Below are 17,182 nucleotides of genomic sequence, written 5' to 3'. Positions count from 1 at the left end.
AAGTTAGACAAAAAAGAAAAAAAAAATTAGAAAATCACTCATGTCTGCATCAGGCACATTTTATATTGGCTCAAAACTCGGGAAACATGCCATTTTGATTTTATTTTGATTTCCTTAGGACTGTCCGAGGTTGGGCCTTATGAGCGTAGGTGCGTTCACTAGTCATCTGCAGCGGTTGTTTGCGTGCATACACAACTGAATTACATTTTCGGCGCAGGGAGGCGTACCATTACAGATCGCTCCACGGGGAAGGCTCGAAAAAAAACGGTGGCTGCCTGCTAGCTTCAAAGCCTCGAACATCGGGCTAGCCAGAGTATAGAAGAGAAAACTGGAACGCCAATACGGATTTCTTGTGGGACAAACGCACAGGCCTCGCTGCTAAAACGGTGAATATTACATACGAGCCTTGAGCCGTTAAATAAGGCGCATTGGGACCAAACGGTTAGTACGACAGCTAGCCAAAGTAGCTGTTTAGCTAGCTGGCGGACGTAGCTAAGCTAAGATGGCGGCGAAATTATTTACATTAGCTAATGTTGCTAGCGGAGTACGCCAACGACCCTTTCGTCGCTCGTTGGTTAGATAGATAGTTGGCTGGTTTGAGCTATTTTGCCGTTAACGTGTTTATGTACAAAAACGGGAACAGTACAGAGTGACAGCTCTCAATAATCGTGCTTATTGAAAGCAACAGCGTCCACAGCAGTGTTACTAACGCATCGTCCTACATGGCAGGAAAAACATTTGCGACGCTTACTGAAGCGTCTTCCGAACTTAGTGATGCTATGTAATGAATCTAACATTAGCTTGCTTAACGCACAACTGACAAATTGCATAAAGGTGTTAGCATTAGTCAATTAATTGTAGCATTACCTATAATGCGTGTAATGTCTTCAGTCATTATAAGCAATACTTAACGCTAGCCAACGGTGGGTTGTTAATAATTAAATAGGATCGGGCAACAAGGTTATTAATATGCATCTGCTCATTCTCCCTTCAGATTTTTGCAGGCACAGCTCAGCAGTTGTCTGTCCAGCTGTAACCGTGAGCTCTAACTATTTTTGCACAGATTTATAAGCTGCATACTTCGTCGTGACACTCCTAAAAGTTGGCCTGTTGACCAGTGCACTTCTGTGGTTGACTTTCCTCAAATGTAGGCCTCAGCACTTTTTAAACCAAGTTGTACTTGGTTCGTTTACAATAGAGTGCGCGTGCCAAAAATGACTGTTTCGAGCTTCTTATTCAGTTGATTTTAATTCCTACAACTGAACCCCCTACTGACTCCCACAAATCTGTTACAGTTTGGCAGTGGACAGGTGTCCCACTGATGTGAATATTTGGCACATAGAAACATTTTAACAGCAGAAACTGTTAAAAGAGGACTCCATTATTATTATTATTTTTTTTTTTTTACATGTAGAAATTTTCTTGTCCTTCCACTAGATGCCTCACACCAGACGGCACTCGTCTTCGGACAGAGACAGTCGAAACAGCTATCAAGACCGTTACAGAGACCGAGACAGAGACAGAGATAGAGACAGAGGGCGAAGACACCGGCACAGAAGGTCGCCTACTTACTCCTCCAGCAGTGACAGAGACCGAGACAGAAGGGGACGGGGACACAGACAGGAAGGAAGCTATGCACGCTCTAGGAGGTATGTTTGTGTGAGATTTGTTTGGTTTGTTGTGCTGTAAATTTACTTTACTTTAATAGTACCAACAGATCTTTTTTGGTAGGTTTGGTTGCTTGTCAACCTTTAGGTCTCAATGAGTGCTTCTTGTCTCTGTTTCAGTCGCAGCTATGACAATCGCTCTACGGAGCACCGGCCATTTGACCGAAGATACTGCGAGGGATACAGACGCTTGGATCAGAGCCGAGATCGAGATCGGGACAGAGAAAGGGATCCACATGGAGCAGCTGAAAGTTACTATCCACGTGACTTCACCCCAAACATGTATGACTACCGACGTGGCCGTGAGAGGGAACGCGAACGGGATGAGTCGTACCGGCGGAAAGGCAGCAGGCGTAAGCACAAACGAAGGCGGCGTAGAACCAGGTCCTATAGCCCATCCTCCTCGGTGAGTACAACCAGACCTGAGATTGTGTTTTAACTCTCCTCATCCTTCTCCTTCTACTTCCATCTCTGTCTCTTCAACTGAGCTCTTTCTGTCTCTGTCTTTCTCTAACCATTTCTTCCGCACAGCTCCTGGAATTGGTAAGTAGTCCAATCTTTGATTTTTTTTTTTTTTGTTCTGTCAAAAGTGTTATGCTTTATTTTTTTCCAGGTGGGTTTTGCTTAAATTGGTATTTCTTTTTTGGCAGAGCATTTTCATTTTTATCCAAATACTTTTTCTGTAGTTAATTAATGATCAACCACTAATTCTTGCTGCTCTTCAGATGCACATCCTCCACAGCTTTCTTAACTTTTCCTTTTGAAAACCAAGCCAGGTTACACTTAATTTACTGTCTTTGGCCCTATTTCTCATAAATTTTTTATTTAATATGCTAGCTTTTTTTTTTTTTTTACACAAAGCTAAATTTCCATAGTAGCGGTTGGGTGACCACTTATGAACTTCAGTGCAGATAGACTGAAAAAAGTGAAAATGTTCTACCAAACATCATGCAAAATTTAGATATATATTTAATGCTGATTTGTGTTACAATTTGTTGACATTTAAATTGTCTTGGACTTGTTGCAATCTATGTGTGGGTCACGCTTAACCACACATGTGTATTAAGTAGTATAAATTTAAGTGAGCAAGGGGTATTTGTTGGGGGTTATTTTTAAATATTTCCTGATTGATTACATATGGTCCTCCTTTTACTTTCCATCTTGTTGAATCTGAAAAGTCAGTTTGATAAGTTTTGAATTAGTTATATTATTGTCTTAACTGGTATTTGCGTTGATGAATGGATATGCCAGTTGCTTCTTTGTTTGTAAGCAGCTGTGGTTTAAAGGTAGAGGGGGGAGAGGAGCAGAGGACAACATGTGATCTTTGACTTGTTCCCTTGCACTATATCCCTATCGTTATATATTTCCTTCACGTGGTGTCATGCGTGAATCGCCCCATGACCACCAAACCCACCAACAACCACAACTACATCAACTACCACCAACACCACCCTCCTCCTCCCTCCTCGTCTACCTGTGCCGCCTGACACCGTGGCTGCGGCTGCCCCTGAAAACCCCCTGTTCCCTCTGGTCGTGTCGTGACCTGCTGATGGCGGTTTGGGTGTGAAAACAGCGGAGCAACAGCCGGACGCGGGCACTGAGTGTGAGGGACGACGAGGAAGGTCACCTGATCTGTCGGAGTGGGGACGTCCTGCAAGAGAGATGTACTCACTGCCACTACTCTATCGTAACCCTTCTCCATATGAGTATTCATGCATAGAGCATTTACATGACATGGGAGTGCCTGATGATGATGATGCCTTGCTAGAATGCTCTTCGCTCTAGCTGAAATAGCAGGGTGGATTGCAAGAAAGTTGGAGATTTTGAGAGGGACTTTAGATACCTTCTCCTTTTTGTTCTAGGATTTTAAGCTGTGGAGCATTTTTTTTATGTTTCACAGGTTACTTGACATTCCTAAACATAGAATCCCATTTGCAGCTGTTTGTCTCTGTTGCGTTTCATATTAAAACTCAGTTACAGTTTCAGATCTGTAACTTAAGTAAGATGTTTTCCACTATGAAGGTCTTCAGGGATAGACATCTAACATCCACGTCACCTCTTTAGTCATTTTCTAGCACAACCTGCACACAAGTAGACAGTAAATTCATATGAACACATTTGTCATTTTCAGGATCGCGCATTGTTTTATTAGAAGTACTCACAATTTTTCCAGTTTTGCACATTACCCCAGTGCCCGTTTGGACAAAGACAGCCACATCCTGAAAGGATGTGCCCTTATTTTCAATGGCTGCAAATTGGTTATCGAAGGAAGGGAGCGCTTTACATTTGCCCCCTTATTTTCTTTCTTCATATATATCATAGTGCCATGCATTCGGTTATCATAGATTACCTCAAAGTGTTTCAAACCTGCCAGATTGAATAGGCAGCCATTTGAAAAGGGGATGGGCGCTAGAACTGATCCGCCTGTCTACACTTTTGCATTATGTATTCCTGCTTAAGTCCACATGTCTAATGCCCTTGTTCTTTCTTTCCCCACTCTCCCTCTCTCTCTTCCTTTTCTCTCTGTCTTGTGTTGCAGATGAGATTGTCGGCACTTTGGGGGAAGGCACCTTTGGGAGGGTGATGGAGTGTATTGACCACCGCAGGTGTGTGTTAGTTGACACTAAACAATAAAAAAAAACAAAAGCTGTCATTCTCTGGGGTTCTGGCTCCAGTCTGATCCCCCCACTCCTGCTTGCTATGCTCCATTCGTAGGAACAAGAGTGTTTGTGTCGTGCCTCTCAAGAGTTAGATTTCAGACTAGGATAAGAATATTAACATCCATCTTTACTATTGTTAACTACTGTTGTTGTAGTTTAGTGTGTTTCAAATTATGAAACCATTGCTTGAGTTTGGGCAGTGCTTTTTCTGCTGCCTTTGTTGGTCACATGTTTTGTGTTTTATCACCTCTGTTTTTGACTTCATACTGTCTTATGTTTTACAGGGGAGGAGCCCATGTTGCTCTGAAAATTATCAAGAATGTTGAGAAATACAAGGAAGCAGCTCGTTTAGAGATCAATGTATTGGAGAAGATCAATGAAAAGGACCCTGATAACAAATTGTGAGTTTTCAGTTCTGAGTGAGTGTTGTGGTACTGCAATTAAATGACCTTCTTAGCCTCAAGTAACAGCAGCCCTTATTAAAGCTGAATAATAAGCCTACAGTTTAATAGCAGTGACAATAAGTGTCAGCTAGTTTTGCTCATGTCAGTATGTTTGGTAAGAACCCCACTCTTTCCTAGAAGCTTCTGAGAGCTGCTAAGTCCAGTCACCGGTAAAGTGGCATGTAATTTATGTACTACTACATCACTAAGAAATCTCCTGTACCCTCTTTGTCTTGCAGCCTTTGTGTGCAGATGTATGACTGGTTCGACTACCACGGTCACATGTGTATCTCCTTTGAGCTACTAGCTCTCAGCACCTTCGACTTTCTAAAGGAAAACAACTACCTGCCCTATTCAATAGGTCAGGTTAGACACATGGCCTACCAACTCTGCCTTGCTATAAAATGTAAGTTTTTTTCTCTCCCTTTGATTTTAGTACATAGGAAACTTAAATGTACTTAAGTCAACAAACAGAAATCTCAGCCTGTGGCTGATGAACAACCAATTCAGCATGCATAGTGTAGACATAAGGACTCATATCTCATATCATGAACTTGTATGTTCCTTTAATGAAGATTTTTTTTGTCTTAGTGTCACTTACATTTATGGAGTTTCCAACAAATGGACCGTCACTTAATGATGTTTCATTGTTGGTTGCCTACATATTGAGTAGCTGGAGCAAACTCCTCTATGGTAGAAAGCCTGTAGCCACATGAGGGCATTGTAGCGCCAGGCCAGGCAGAAGTTTGTATCCGTTAACTTAATAAGTTTTTCAGGAGGAAATTTTCTGTCTCAGATGTCAGTATCTATAGGTAGTCTGTGGATTTTAATTCCTCTAAATGTTTTCCTCATGTTTGCTTGTAATAATTACACTATATCATCATTATGTGTTGTAGCATGTCTCATATTATATGGAATGAATTAAGATCGGGACATTATTGATTAGAAGATAGATTGTGTAAAGTAGCTTTAAATTCATTTACAGTCAGAAGTGAAGACTAAATAATCAATTTACTCGTGCTTTGTTTCATAGTTCTCCATGACAATAAGTTGACACACACAGACCTAAAGCCTGAGAACATCCTGTTTGTCAACTCAGACTTCACGATGTCCTTCAATGTAGAAAAGGTAAGACGGAGTAGAATGTAAAAGGAAAAGGAGAAAACAATATTTGGTCTCCATACTTTAGTTGGGATAGGCTGATGAGCTGCCTTGGTCAGTTATCAGTAGGATATTCAGATTTTTTTTTCCCCCCCAGTTATCAGTATTAGTGTTTTTTTTCCTGATTGCAGATAAAATATGTTAATTTTAAAATGCAGTACTTTGGCTCACATGGAGCCTTCCGTCTCTCTCTCTCTGTCTGTAGCCACCACTTTGTGGTTTCACTCAATATTCCCCTCTTAACTACTAGAAAAATCCTATTAGAAATAAGAAATCCTTTGTCACAAGCGATATTAAGGTATTAAATGAGACTAGGAGCTGCACCCAAGATTATATGATACAGATTGTGAGTTGCATTTTTATTAATGTGCATTACAGAGATGTGTTTTTCTTGCATTTCCTCTTTTATGTATGCACTTATGCACTTTATGGCATGTTTTATAATCAATGTATGTTTGTATTTATGGTGAAAGCGAACGCAAAGTGCTTGTATTTGTAACACACTCTAAACGCTGTCAACATTGAATAAGACGAATCTGCAACGTAATACAAAGTAATTAGTAAGACTCTTTGAGCACAAATAATTTGTATCAACCCTGAACAAAAAAACAAAACGCCCATATTGGTTGATATGCGTTTTCTTTCTTGCAGAAACGAGAGGAGCGGACAGTTAAGAGCACAGCGCTACGTGTGGTGGACTTTGGTAGTGCCACTTTCGACCACGAGCACCATAGCACCATCGTGTCCACGCGGCATTACCGCGCTCCTGAGGTCATACTAGGTAAGGAGATCTGCAGTGTCCATGTGTTTTCTCTGTGTTTTCAATGATTTGATACATACATACATTTTGTCCTTTAGAGCTGGGCTGGAGTCATCCCTGTGATGTGTGGAGCATTGGCTGTATCCTGTTTGAGTACTACGTGGGCTTCACCTTGTTTCAGGTACAATGATGATGATCTGCTTTGTTACCTTATCAGATTGCCTGTTTGATATTAGACAAGCAGTAGGCAAATTGGGATTATCTTTTGAATCAGTCCACCTCTTTCGGACTATGTTGCTGAATCATTGTTCTCTAATACATTTTTTCCTCTCAGACTCATGACAACAGAGAGCATTTAGCCATGATGGAGAGAATCCTGGGACCAGTGCCCTCTAGAATGATTCGTAAAACAAGGTGGGACAACATACAAACACACCAAAGTACTTAAAGTGTCTGGAGTAGTTGTTGATCCACCATTCTATTTTGAGCAACATGCACACGCTTCAGTGATTCTCACACTGATCTCTGTGCCCTCTCAGGAAACAGAAGTATTTCTATCGTGGCCGTTTGGACTGGGACGAGAGCTCCTCAGCGGGGAAATACGTTAGAGAAAACTGCAAACCCCTACGGGTAAGAAAGGTGGATAAGAGTGATAATTAGCAAGGCTGAAAGGACAAAAATGTCTTTTGTTTTGTACTTCAGTTTCTCGCTTGACAGTGTCTTGATATTCCTCCTTCCCCCGTCAGCGATACTTACTGTCTGAAGCGGAGGAACACCACCAGCTGTTTGACCTCATTGAAAGCATGTTGGAGTACGAGCCTTCCAAAAGGCTTTTGCTAGCCGACGCCCTCAAGCACCCTTTCTTTGAGAATGGGGGCATTGGCGAGGCAGCGGGCAGCAAGAACTGGGAGGGCAATCGGGACATCAGCCGGTGACCCGCAAGCCTCCAAAGACTGAATCTGATAAAGAGGATATCAAGTCTTTTATATGTGGAGCAGATGAACTGTTAATAAATTGGGGCTTCATTGCAGCATGGACTTAACTTCTTGATCCTCCAATCCTACCACTCTGACATCCACCTCTACAGCCACAAGAGGCATGTTTTTGCAGCAGAGAGACTAAAGTAACCCACGAGAAACTGGAAAAGAGTCGAAATGAATCTTTTCGTGCGGCTATAGCCTCAAAAGTAGCCCTCTATGCAGCTCTTGCCTTCCTTTTGACTTCGGAGGCACCTACTTCCCTTCCATCCGTCCGTCTGTTATTTTTATCAGCATGTAACAAATATATTTGACTTTTTTAAGGAAATAATTACAACAGAAGCAGTCTCACAAAAATTCAGCTTTTGACAAGAACTGTCTTCCTATTCTGAAGTCGAAGGAAAGGTTAGAAATGAGAGCTGTAGATTCAGCGCAATTCCTCACCCACATAATTCTAAACATGGAGACATGCAAGATATTCTCTTATGCTGACACCAAATGGTTCAAATTGAATATCACAGTTTCTTAAAAATTGTGAGAAAAGTTTCTCCAGCAGTGAGAAGTGTCTCAAGTTTTTGTTTATATTTTTTTGTTAAGTGAGCACTTGCATTGCGTATGTTTCTTTTTTATGTATAAAAAAAAGATCCCTTATATGGAGACTCTTTTCCTTAATGTCCTGTCATTAGGCTTGTTATTATTTGCCAATGAGATGATAATGGTGATGGACACTCCAGATGCAGGCCTCTGTGGCTTGTCTTGGTAGATATGTTTGTTATGCAATGCTTTCTGGGTGGGTTTGTGTGTGTGTGTGTGTGTGTGTGTATGTATGTATGTATGCGTGTATGTGTGTAGAGTTGGGATGGTGTGTGTGACATGTTCATCTTAATGTTTTGCTCAGTGGCTTCCTTGTAGTGCAGCATTAGGCCTGGTTACATTCTCACATACTTGTAAAACACATACATAAAAAAAACATGAACTGCCTTTCATGTGTTATATGGTCGGACCTGAAGTCTCTCCATTGAGGTTAAGCACACAGCTCCTGATGGTAGCCAACGAGCCAAACACAGCTCCTCTTGACAGTATTTATATTGAGTTCCTATAGGTCATAGTCTGCACACCACCTGTATATGACTTGTTTTTTTTGTTTGTTTGTTTTGTATCAAATTGAAGCATATAAAACTGTATATATGTATGATTGTGTAGAATTAAAGTTAAGTCCTCCTTGCCAAGGGCTTATGGTGCTCTCACTATCAGTTTGGGCCTCTGGTAGCAAAAGGGAGGCGTTCTGTCTTTCAGTACCGTCACTGTGTCTGATTTCATCTCGTACCTCACTGACTAATACGACCACTTGATGATAAGTTTAGAGGGACGACTGCAATGTGTAAGTGAAGGTCCAACATGGTATCTTTCTTGTTGTCTTGAAAATGACAACACACACATTTGTTGCTAAAATTAACATATTAGTGAACTTGCATGAGATGTCACAAAAAAATGAAAATGGAAAAGTTGTTGTGAAGTTGACCATACAAATAGCTTCAACAAGACACTGGAGCTATCATGTACCTGTAAATGTGAGGAAAGTCAATTTCTGGCCACATGGTAATTTTCACAGATCCAGTTCTTCGTTAGGTTGTGAGTATCACAGTCCAGTCCAGCATCCTTTACTTTAGGCAGATAATTGTTTGTTTTACTCCCGGTTTCACAGTTTGCCCCAGCTAACTGCAGCCATGTTGCCACTCAGTCCAACTGGTGGGGCAGGTGGGGGATTCAGGTGAGAATGTGATGTCCATGCATGCCTTCTGTTGACAAAATAATAGCTTTTAAAAATTGATCTTAAACTCTCAGTCTTAACAGTAAACTAATACTGACTTTGTCCTCGAGGTCCTCTCAGTCGTCAGTGTGCAGGTAACGCATGCTACTTTTACCCTTCATTTGTTGTTGAATTTTCTTGGAAACTAACGTCTCTTTGATTTCCTTCCAAAGCCTAAGCTCAGCTGTCACCCTCTCAGGACAGGAAGAGAGAAACGAGGGAGACATGCTGCAACAGGTGCACCGTGTCATGTAAGCTTCCCCCATCTGTTGTTAATGTTGCTTCATTAAGCTCATGCACTGTCCCCATTCTTTCTCCCTTCACGTTTATCCCATGAATGAATGGATTATTCTGCCGGGGGGGTTTGTAGCCAAACCTAACTGGTTGTTGGTGGATATTAGGCAAAAACAGGCCCTGTCACGCAACAGGTCAAGTGATTTGTGGATGTGGATTTCTTCCTGAGGTTACTGAGTCAAGCAGTGAATGAACTGAACCATTCAACTTTGTGACTCAGCTACTTAATGTCTCCAATCAATGAAGCTGACTTCCAGTCTTTTGGAACCTGGTAGAAAAGCTCTGCATCACAGAGGTGTCGCCTTCCATCTTTTCTGTCTTTCCACCTGTCTGATCACCAACTATTGCTTACCTTTTGCGTGCTGCTCATATTCACTACTTTCAGGGTATGAATCCAAAGAATCCTCTTGTGGTAAGTGTCTATACATCATTTTGGACCACAGATCTATTTGGACTGTATAAATAGCCAATGTGACATAAATGAATGGATCATTAACCTTTTTTTTTTTCTTTAACTTTTACTCCACTCATTTACAGCCCTAAACAAGCAGTTGTTTTCTGTGCAGGTTTTGTTTGGAACTGCTCTGCTGTTAATGAGATAAACTCTTGCGTCTACAGTTAATCCCGTTTGAGGACCAGCGAGGTCAGAAATCAAATCCCCATAAGAGCAGGCAGGACAGATCAGAGGTGTGTACAGGTACACAAACTGAAGGACTTGGAAGCAATGCAATGAACGAGCTCTGTGCCTCACAGCTTTGACAATTGATGCTGTCATCAGACCGTCAGATTGTGTCTACGGGAGACACCACTTGCAGGTGAGTAACCATGTTTCTGTGAGTCATGTGCAGTAAATTGTGTTTATTTGATTTTTTTTAATGTAACAGCATTTAAAACTACAGGCTGACTTAAGAATGTAATTTTAGGTAATGTTCAGGTGTGTGTAGTAAATTCTTAGGGCATCTGGACTTGTTAGAATAACAACCTAACAAGCCCAGAAGAATTTACTACACAGACCATGATATAAATGACTGAGAACCTTCACTGATAATGTTCAGGTGCATTTTTTTAAATGTACAATGTTTAAAAAGAAATAAAATGCAACATGTAAAATAATACTTTTAATACAAGATAGCACTATTGTTACTCTTTGTATTTGCAGATAAAATTTCTGGTGTAAATTAAGTAAGAGCGCCTGGGAAAATTCCACCTGGTTCACCACAGACAACAACAGCACCAGACACCCTTCTGAAATGGATTCCTTCCTGTCGCTGGGTTCTCCTCTGAAGCAGTTCACCAGATGCGTGTCGGGGAAAAGCACCACCACCAAGAGAGGGGACAAGAGGAGCCAGTCTGTCCGCAGAAGCAGCTTCACCCGCAGGAAGAGCATCAGCAGGAGGAGAAGCCTCCCCTGCAGCAGCCAGAAAGTGCCAGACTCGTGGCTCAGAATATACCAGGCTGAACTGAAGAGAGAAAGGTAGGAAACACATCTACTCATCAGTGCTTTGTCATCCTTTTATGAATTTATTTCACTTTGTGCCAGTGAATTTCAGTTGTGCCCATATTGAGTTCTGACAGTGTGTAAAGTATTAAGTCACTGAGACTCTTGGCCAGACAGACTTGCTTAATGAGGATAAGGCTGTCGCTCACATGAATAAGCTGCTTGCCCATGTGCCATGCCTCATGTTGCCTCTGCGGTGTTTTGCCAAAGGAAACGACAGCAAGCCATGCTGGCCAAGAAGAACGCAGAGAGGTCAGTTGGAAAAACTCACTTCAGGAGCCACCACTGCCTCCCGAGGGTAAGTGAGCAGTAAAATCAAAGAGACTACAAAGATTTATTACCTGAGAGGATATACATAACCCATAGCAACCCCCCCTCTCTCTCTTCCACATGCAGCATACCACCCCTGCCAGAAAACCAGCCCCAGTGAAGGACGATTCCTTCTTTGGAGCCTTCCAAGGCCTCAGTCTGGACGGACTGATGGGAGGAAGTAGTGAATCTCCTGCCGTTGCTGCCCCTGCTGGTGTTGTTGGAGATCAGTGCAAAGTCATGTGAAACCTAACTCTTCAAAGGACTGTGTAAATTATCCCCATGTGCAAGAGACTTGAAGGACAAAGGTCTCATGGAGGACAGGTGAAACTGAGGCTCACACCTCCAAACCTAAGAAAAGGTGGAAGGATAATTAGATTAGTCTTCATTTTGTTTTAGATAAGTTAATATTGTTTGTTTTTCATTCTTTGGATGTGTTTTGCAGATTATACTCTTTATCAGTCTTTCTTTGATTTCTGTACCCACTTTTCTGCTAGATGAGCAGAACTGTTTTTGTGAAATATTAAGATAAAACTGAGCAAATCTGAACACATCCTTGAATGACATAAAATGTAATCATCTGATTCACACTCCTGGACTGGTTTCGTGTTGTAGAATCATTTGAAGTTTAAGGCAGATAAAAGGATTTTTATTTTATCTTTTCAAATCTACATAAATAGGAATTTACATGTAGCAAACACCAGTCAGGTGTTTGGTTGTTTTATTCACAGTATTTTAACAACTACATTTAAGGCATACAGGACTAACATAGAGGAAATCGAGCAACTAAATGCAAAATCTGCATTTGTACCACAGACTTAATATATTTCTGTGGACAGTCTAGAAATATTGTCTTCTTGTCCTCTGATCTGGCAGCAAATCCACTCAGTATTTTATTTGCCGGCAAAGTGATCTATAATTACAACCAGATCCTCAAAAACAGTAATGCCACATACCTTTAGATATCAGCCCCCCCATAAACCTGCCCACTTAAACTGAAATTTTTACCCTCAGCTTTGCCAACCACTACTACAGTAGGCTTGTTAAGTCCAAGCTTTATTTACTTAAAAACAAAAACAATAAACAACAAAACAAATGACAAACAGTTACAGCTTTTCATCATTTGCAGAAGTGGAAGATGCATCATTTGTCTTTCTTACATGAGGCAGATATGATCTCTGGGTCCAGATTACAAATATGTACATTAGAAAAACCAAGTACAAAACTACGTTTGTCAGGATGAGGAAGTATCCCGATGACTGTGTGATGACAACTACGCAGTTGACTGCAGACGATGAAGGGAGGATACACAGAACTGGGTTTTTATAACACAGTAAAGTCCCGTTTTACAACATCATTCCCTCTGTTCCATCTTGACTTTTGGTGGCTTGAGGAAAGACCTGTTCTTTTTCTCCTTGCTCTTGCCTTTGGCCTGGAAGGTCCTCCAACTGTCCACGCGCCCATCCCGTGTTTCCTGACAAATGTTGTACCGAAATAGCCAGTGTAAGAAATGCCAAAAAGCAAAGCTGTCAAGTTTCCATTTATAAGTACGTAACCACAGTCATGAAGGAACGTACCTCAAAGTTTTTCTGCCATTCTCTCTCTCGCTTTGCTTTCTCTGCTGCTTCGATTTCTTCCTCTCGTGCTCGTTTTCTGGTAAATTAAAAGAAGAAATCCACAACACTGTGAATGAATATGCTTTACTGTTCCAATAGTGAATATGGTGATTTTGATGTAATAATAGCAACCCTTACATGGCTTGGACATTTAAACAAAGGGGTGAGGCGGGCTAACATTTTGTAAATATACTGTGTGTTATTTACCTTTCATGCATATCCTTTGCTTCCCTTTCCTTCCTCTTGATTTCAAGCTCAGCGAACAGCTTCATGGTCTGTTTGTACACTGCTTGCTTGAACTGGGACAAGTTGCATAGGCACAGTCATATGTTAACGGATGTCATCATGAGAAGTATTTGCCATTTAAACACCGTGAATATCCTATTAAAAGTAATCAGTTTAGAATTAAAAAAGACATCATTAGTTTCATCACAGCTGTATCCAATTCTATGCCCAATAACATATATATAATAACAATACCTTGCCTGAAATGACTACTAAATCTGTTTTCTTTGACTTTGACTGTAATCTCGATTTAAGTCAGATTTTAATTTTATTTGCCTCACTTCTTCCTCTATGCATGTCTATGTCTCTGAATTACCACTTCAGGGTCATCCTCTTCCACGTCCAACGATTTCCCATCTTTCTTCAACTGTTTCTTTTTCTCCTTTACCTGTTGGGAGTGTAGAATGGAAGAAAAAGAAATGCAACAAGACAAAAGCAGATCAGGAGATAAAAAAATAACATGGAGGCAAAATGCTTAGACTGTTTGAAAGGTAAGGAAAAGTACAAAACACTCACCATATGCTCCACATACTCCTTTCCTGCATGGATCACATCTATGATTCTCTTCTTCTGTTCTTGGTCCAGCAGGAGTTTGTATGCCTTGTCCACAGCTGGAAAACAGTGAGATGTTCAGATGAATTATTGTACTGTTCTGTTTATTAAAACCATGCAAAATCATACCAATTCATTAGCTTAACAATAACAGGGATGTAAGAAAGTTACCCTCAAATGCTTTCTGTGCTCTGTCTGGATCATCCTGATTTTTGTCTGGATGGACCAAAATGGATAACTGCACAGTTAAAAAGACTGAATATTAGGAAATATGAAACAAAAACAAACAAACAAAAAAGTATCATGGCTATATCACTCTGTCCATGGACATGTCATGTCCTAACTTGTTTATTTGTTGTTGTTGTTTTTGTTCTTTTTGCTTACCGCCCGAAATCTTTTCTTCAACTCGTCCTCTGTAGCATCTGGATCAATTTGCAGCACCTGAAAATGATGTGAATGTGGTTAGGTTTTTTTTTCTACATAACTATGTTTATTACATTTGTAAATGCATGATAATTAAACTAAATATGTCGCAAACTTATCATGTTCTAATGAGCAGATGTGTCAGTCCCCCCCCCACACACAGGTATTTCTTTTGCTGTTTTTGAGCTGGAGGACACCTCCCATTTAATCTGATTTTGTTTTTGGAAAATTCTGAGAAAGGAAAAAGACTAGCACTGACATTAGAACTTGAAATCAATTTTGTCAAAAATATGTTTTCTTCTATTACGGTACATTGATAGAAGATTGGGGGGGCAGCCGTGGCCTAGAGGTTGGAGAAGCGGCTTGTGATCAGAGGGTCACCAGTTTGATTCCCCCACCACATGGACAGGAAAAATTTGGGTGTGGTGGAGTGATTAATGCGAACCCCCCCCCCATTGCCTTTGAGCAAGGCACTTAACCCCCAATTTGCTTCCCAGGCACTTGATGCAGCCCACTGCTCCTGTGTTTTTCACTTCATGTAATTTGCCGGGTGTTGCATGTGTGTTCAACTAAGGATGGGTCAAATGCAGAAGACAAATTCAGTGTGTGTATGTAAAAATATATATACTGCCAATAAAGCGATTCTTAATCTTAATTCTTCTTAATAAAGTTATTCTTGATAAATCATTTTAGTCAATTATTATCTAAAGATCTCAAGTAACTTCCAATACGGTTGCCCCCCCATTTCTAAATCAATACATGAGTTTATTTGCCTTTGATCAGACTCAGTTGGCTCTAGTAACTTGATGATTGGCACCGAACCACATTTCTGATATTTGTTAATTGGTAATGTAATTAATACATAGGTACTCTTACCTCAAAGGGGTTGAGATTGAAATAGGATGAGCCAGGTCTGAGCAGTCTGTCAATCTGCTGCTTGGAGGTTAACACAGAGTCTCTCTTCTCAATCTGCTTCACCTGTCAAAAAGATAATGGGCGTATTGCAAATTTCCTCACTGTGGGACTAATAAAGGATTATCTTTTCTTATGAATACAACCAAAAACCAAAGCGCAACGTCCAAGTGAAACTAGGCTTTCCAGTGATTCTTCTTTATTCATATGAGAATAGGATTCAGAAGTGGTCTGTGGTGAAACAGAAGGAACCTCACCTAACTCGTGTGAAATGTTGTCATGACTGGCAAAGCGTAGCTGCACTGCACTGCGATTGACAGAGTTGCTAGAAGAAGGCGGTTAAAAGCTTCTATCTTGACTAACAAAATATACATTTATTCGACCGTGTAGTTTACGTCAACGTATTTACTGAGAAAAGACAACAAAAAACATATACTACGCGCTATTTGGTGGTGTACAGATAACACTAGCACGGCTCACAAAACATCTCAGTAAAACGTTAGCTTCTCATCGTTAGCTGATGCTCGTTTCTGCAAGGCCCCGTAGGTGATAACTGGACAACCGATGGGCAACCGACTTCAACCAACGAGAAGAGAGCTACAGAAGCTTTCTTAACAAAAAAATCATCATAAATTTTAGCGTACCTCCGAGATGAAGGTTTGAAATAATTCATCCGACATGTTCTGAGAAGAAGGCTCTCCTCCGGCGGCCGCCATCTTGCCCCTGGCTTACATGTGACGTAGAACATCACGTGACCATACAGTACAATTTAACACAATTCATTCTTTTGTTACATTAACTTCATCGCTGCAATATTCGTATACAACAAAAGCACAAATTTCTGAATTAAATTGCACCGATGATATGCCGTTATCGACTCAACATGGATGTGCTTAATAGGGCGCGGTTTGTGTTAAAATAGCTACAAAAATGTTAAACTGATAGCTCGCATAGAGTTGCTAAAATGCAAATTGCAAGCGATATGTACTAAGAACTGAGGATACAAAACGTGTAAAATAAGGAGACGTATTTATTCATTAATTTAAATTCAAATTCTATTTAAAATACAGCACGTCTTATTTCGAAAAGTCAGGAACTACAACATACACTTCCGCTTCGACTTGCGTCTCACGCTATTTTTGTTTCATATCACCGCGGTGAGGGAACGCAGGTTATTTTCAGAATTGCATTATCATTTGCATTATGAGATAACCGAGAAGCTTTTAGATTTAACTGAGACATCGTATTGTTGTTTAGATCTACATCTTTCATTTAGGGAGCACCCGGAAGAACCGAGCTTTGCGTTGACTTTCTTAGACGTGCTACACGGAGCAGCTAGCATCCGGGCCTGGTGACAAACATTTCCCTTAGGGTATCGCGTATACACCATGAGAACACCCCTTCATCAGTAAATCTGCAATTTCTGCAGGGGGCTAAACCAAAATCTGACTATGACAATATCCTGCAGCTTGCTCACCTGGTTTGAGATTCCTTTAAACCCGGTGGCCTACAAAGCTTAACCCTGCTAAGTCTTGAGGCTGCCGCTTCTCCTAGCCTATCTGTACATACACAATTTGCCTTTCTTTTTAAACCACGATGGGGCAGGACAGGGGAGAGTGGAGAGCGGTAGGCCACTGACAGGCTGCACTGGTCCGGTCAGTTTTTTGCATGGCCACCAAGCTTTTCCATCTGTTTGACGTGTCAGGTTTGTGATGACAAACGCGTTTTGTTTCATCATTGACCGCGGAAAGCACTACTGAACTTCACAATAGGAAGTTCAGCACTTCCGCTGCGAGGACCCCTGCTAGTAAAGGA

General features: G+C 41.0%; 3 protein-coding genes across 7 annotated transcripts; 2 read left to right on the top strand and 1 right to left on the bottom strand.

Moving 5' to 3' along the window:
• Positions 1-108: 108 nt before the first annotated feature.
• On the top strand, positions 109-8,893 carry clk2a (CDC-like kinase 2a). 5 transcript variants are annotated; one of them, XM_046417613.1, is made up of 13 exons: positions 109-386; positions 1,438-1,649; positions 1,788-2,073; positions 3,241-3,331; positions 4,207-4,273; positions 4,612-4,728; positions 5,010-5,176; positions 5,804-5,898; positions 6,583-6,712; positions 6,790-6,872; positions 7,026-7,105; positions 7,231-7,321; positions 7,438-8,893. In XM_046417613.1, the coding sequence occupies exons 2-13, from the start codon at positions 1,438-1,440 to the stop codon at positions 7,624-7,626; spliced, it is 1,608 nt and encodes a 535-aa protein (XP_046273569.1). In that variant the 5' UTR covers positions 109-386; the 3' UTR covers positions 7,627-8,893. The 5 variants fall into 5 exon arrangements, with proteins under 5 accessions (XP_046273569.1, XP_046273570.1, XP_046273567.1 ...); XM_046417614.1 differs by lacking the exon at positions 109-386 and adding an exon at positions 482-923; XM_046417611.1 differs by lacking the exon at positions 109-386 and adding an exon at positions 1,018-1,038.
• Positions 8,894-10,938: 2,045 nt separating this feature from the next.
• Positions 10,939-12,483, top strand: si:ch211-81a5.8 (uncharacterized protein LOC560648 homolog). Its single transcript, XM_046417531.1, has 3 exons — positions 10,939-11,246; positions 11,481-11,568; positions 11,667-12,483. The coding sequence occupies exons 1-3, from the start codon at positions 11,023-11,025 to the stop codon at positions 11,823-11,825; spliced, it is 471 nt and encodes a 156-aa protein (XP_046273487.1). The 5' UTR covers positions 10,939-11,022; the 3' UTR covers positions 11,826-12,483.
• A 134-nt stretch (positions 12,484-12,617) lies between these two features.
• On the bottom strand, positions 12,618-17,092 carry dnajc8 (DnaJ (Hsp40) homolog, subfamily C, member 8). Its single transcript, XM_046417530.1, has 10 exons — positions 16,845-17,092; positions 16,012-16,090; positions 15,332-15,433; positions 14,417-14,473; positions 14,204-14,270; positions 13,997-14,091; positions 13,797-13,868; positions 13,403-13,494; positions 13,157-13,232; positions 12,618-13,053 (listed from the first exon to the last, which is right to left on the bottom strand). The coding sequence occupies exons 2-10, from the start codon at positions 16,081-16,083 to the stop codon at positions 12,934-12,936; spliced, it is 753 nt and encodes a 250-aa protein (XP_046273486.1). The 5' UTR covers positions 16,084-16,090; positions 16,845-17,092; the 3' UTR covers positions 12,618-12,933.
• Positions 17,093-17,182: the final 90 nt, after the last annotated feature.

The sequence above is a fragment of the Scatophagus argus genome, chromosome 17 (assembly GCF_020382885.2).
Source record: "Scatophagus argus isolate fScaArg1 chromosome 17, fScaArg1.pri, whole genome shotgun sequence".
NCBI classification, from domain to species: Eukaryota; Metazoa; Chordata; class Actinopteri; family Scatophagidae; genus Scatophagus; species Scatophagus argus.
This window is presented reverse-complemented; position numbering and strand designations above follow the sequence as displayed.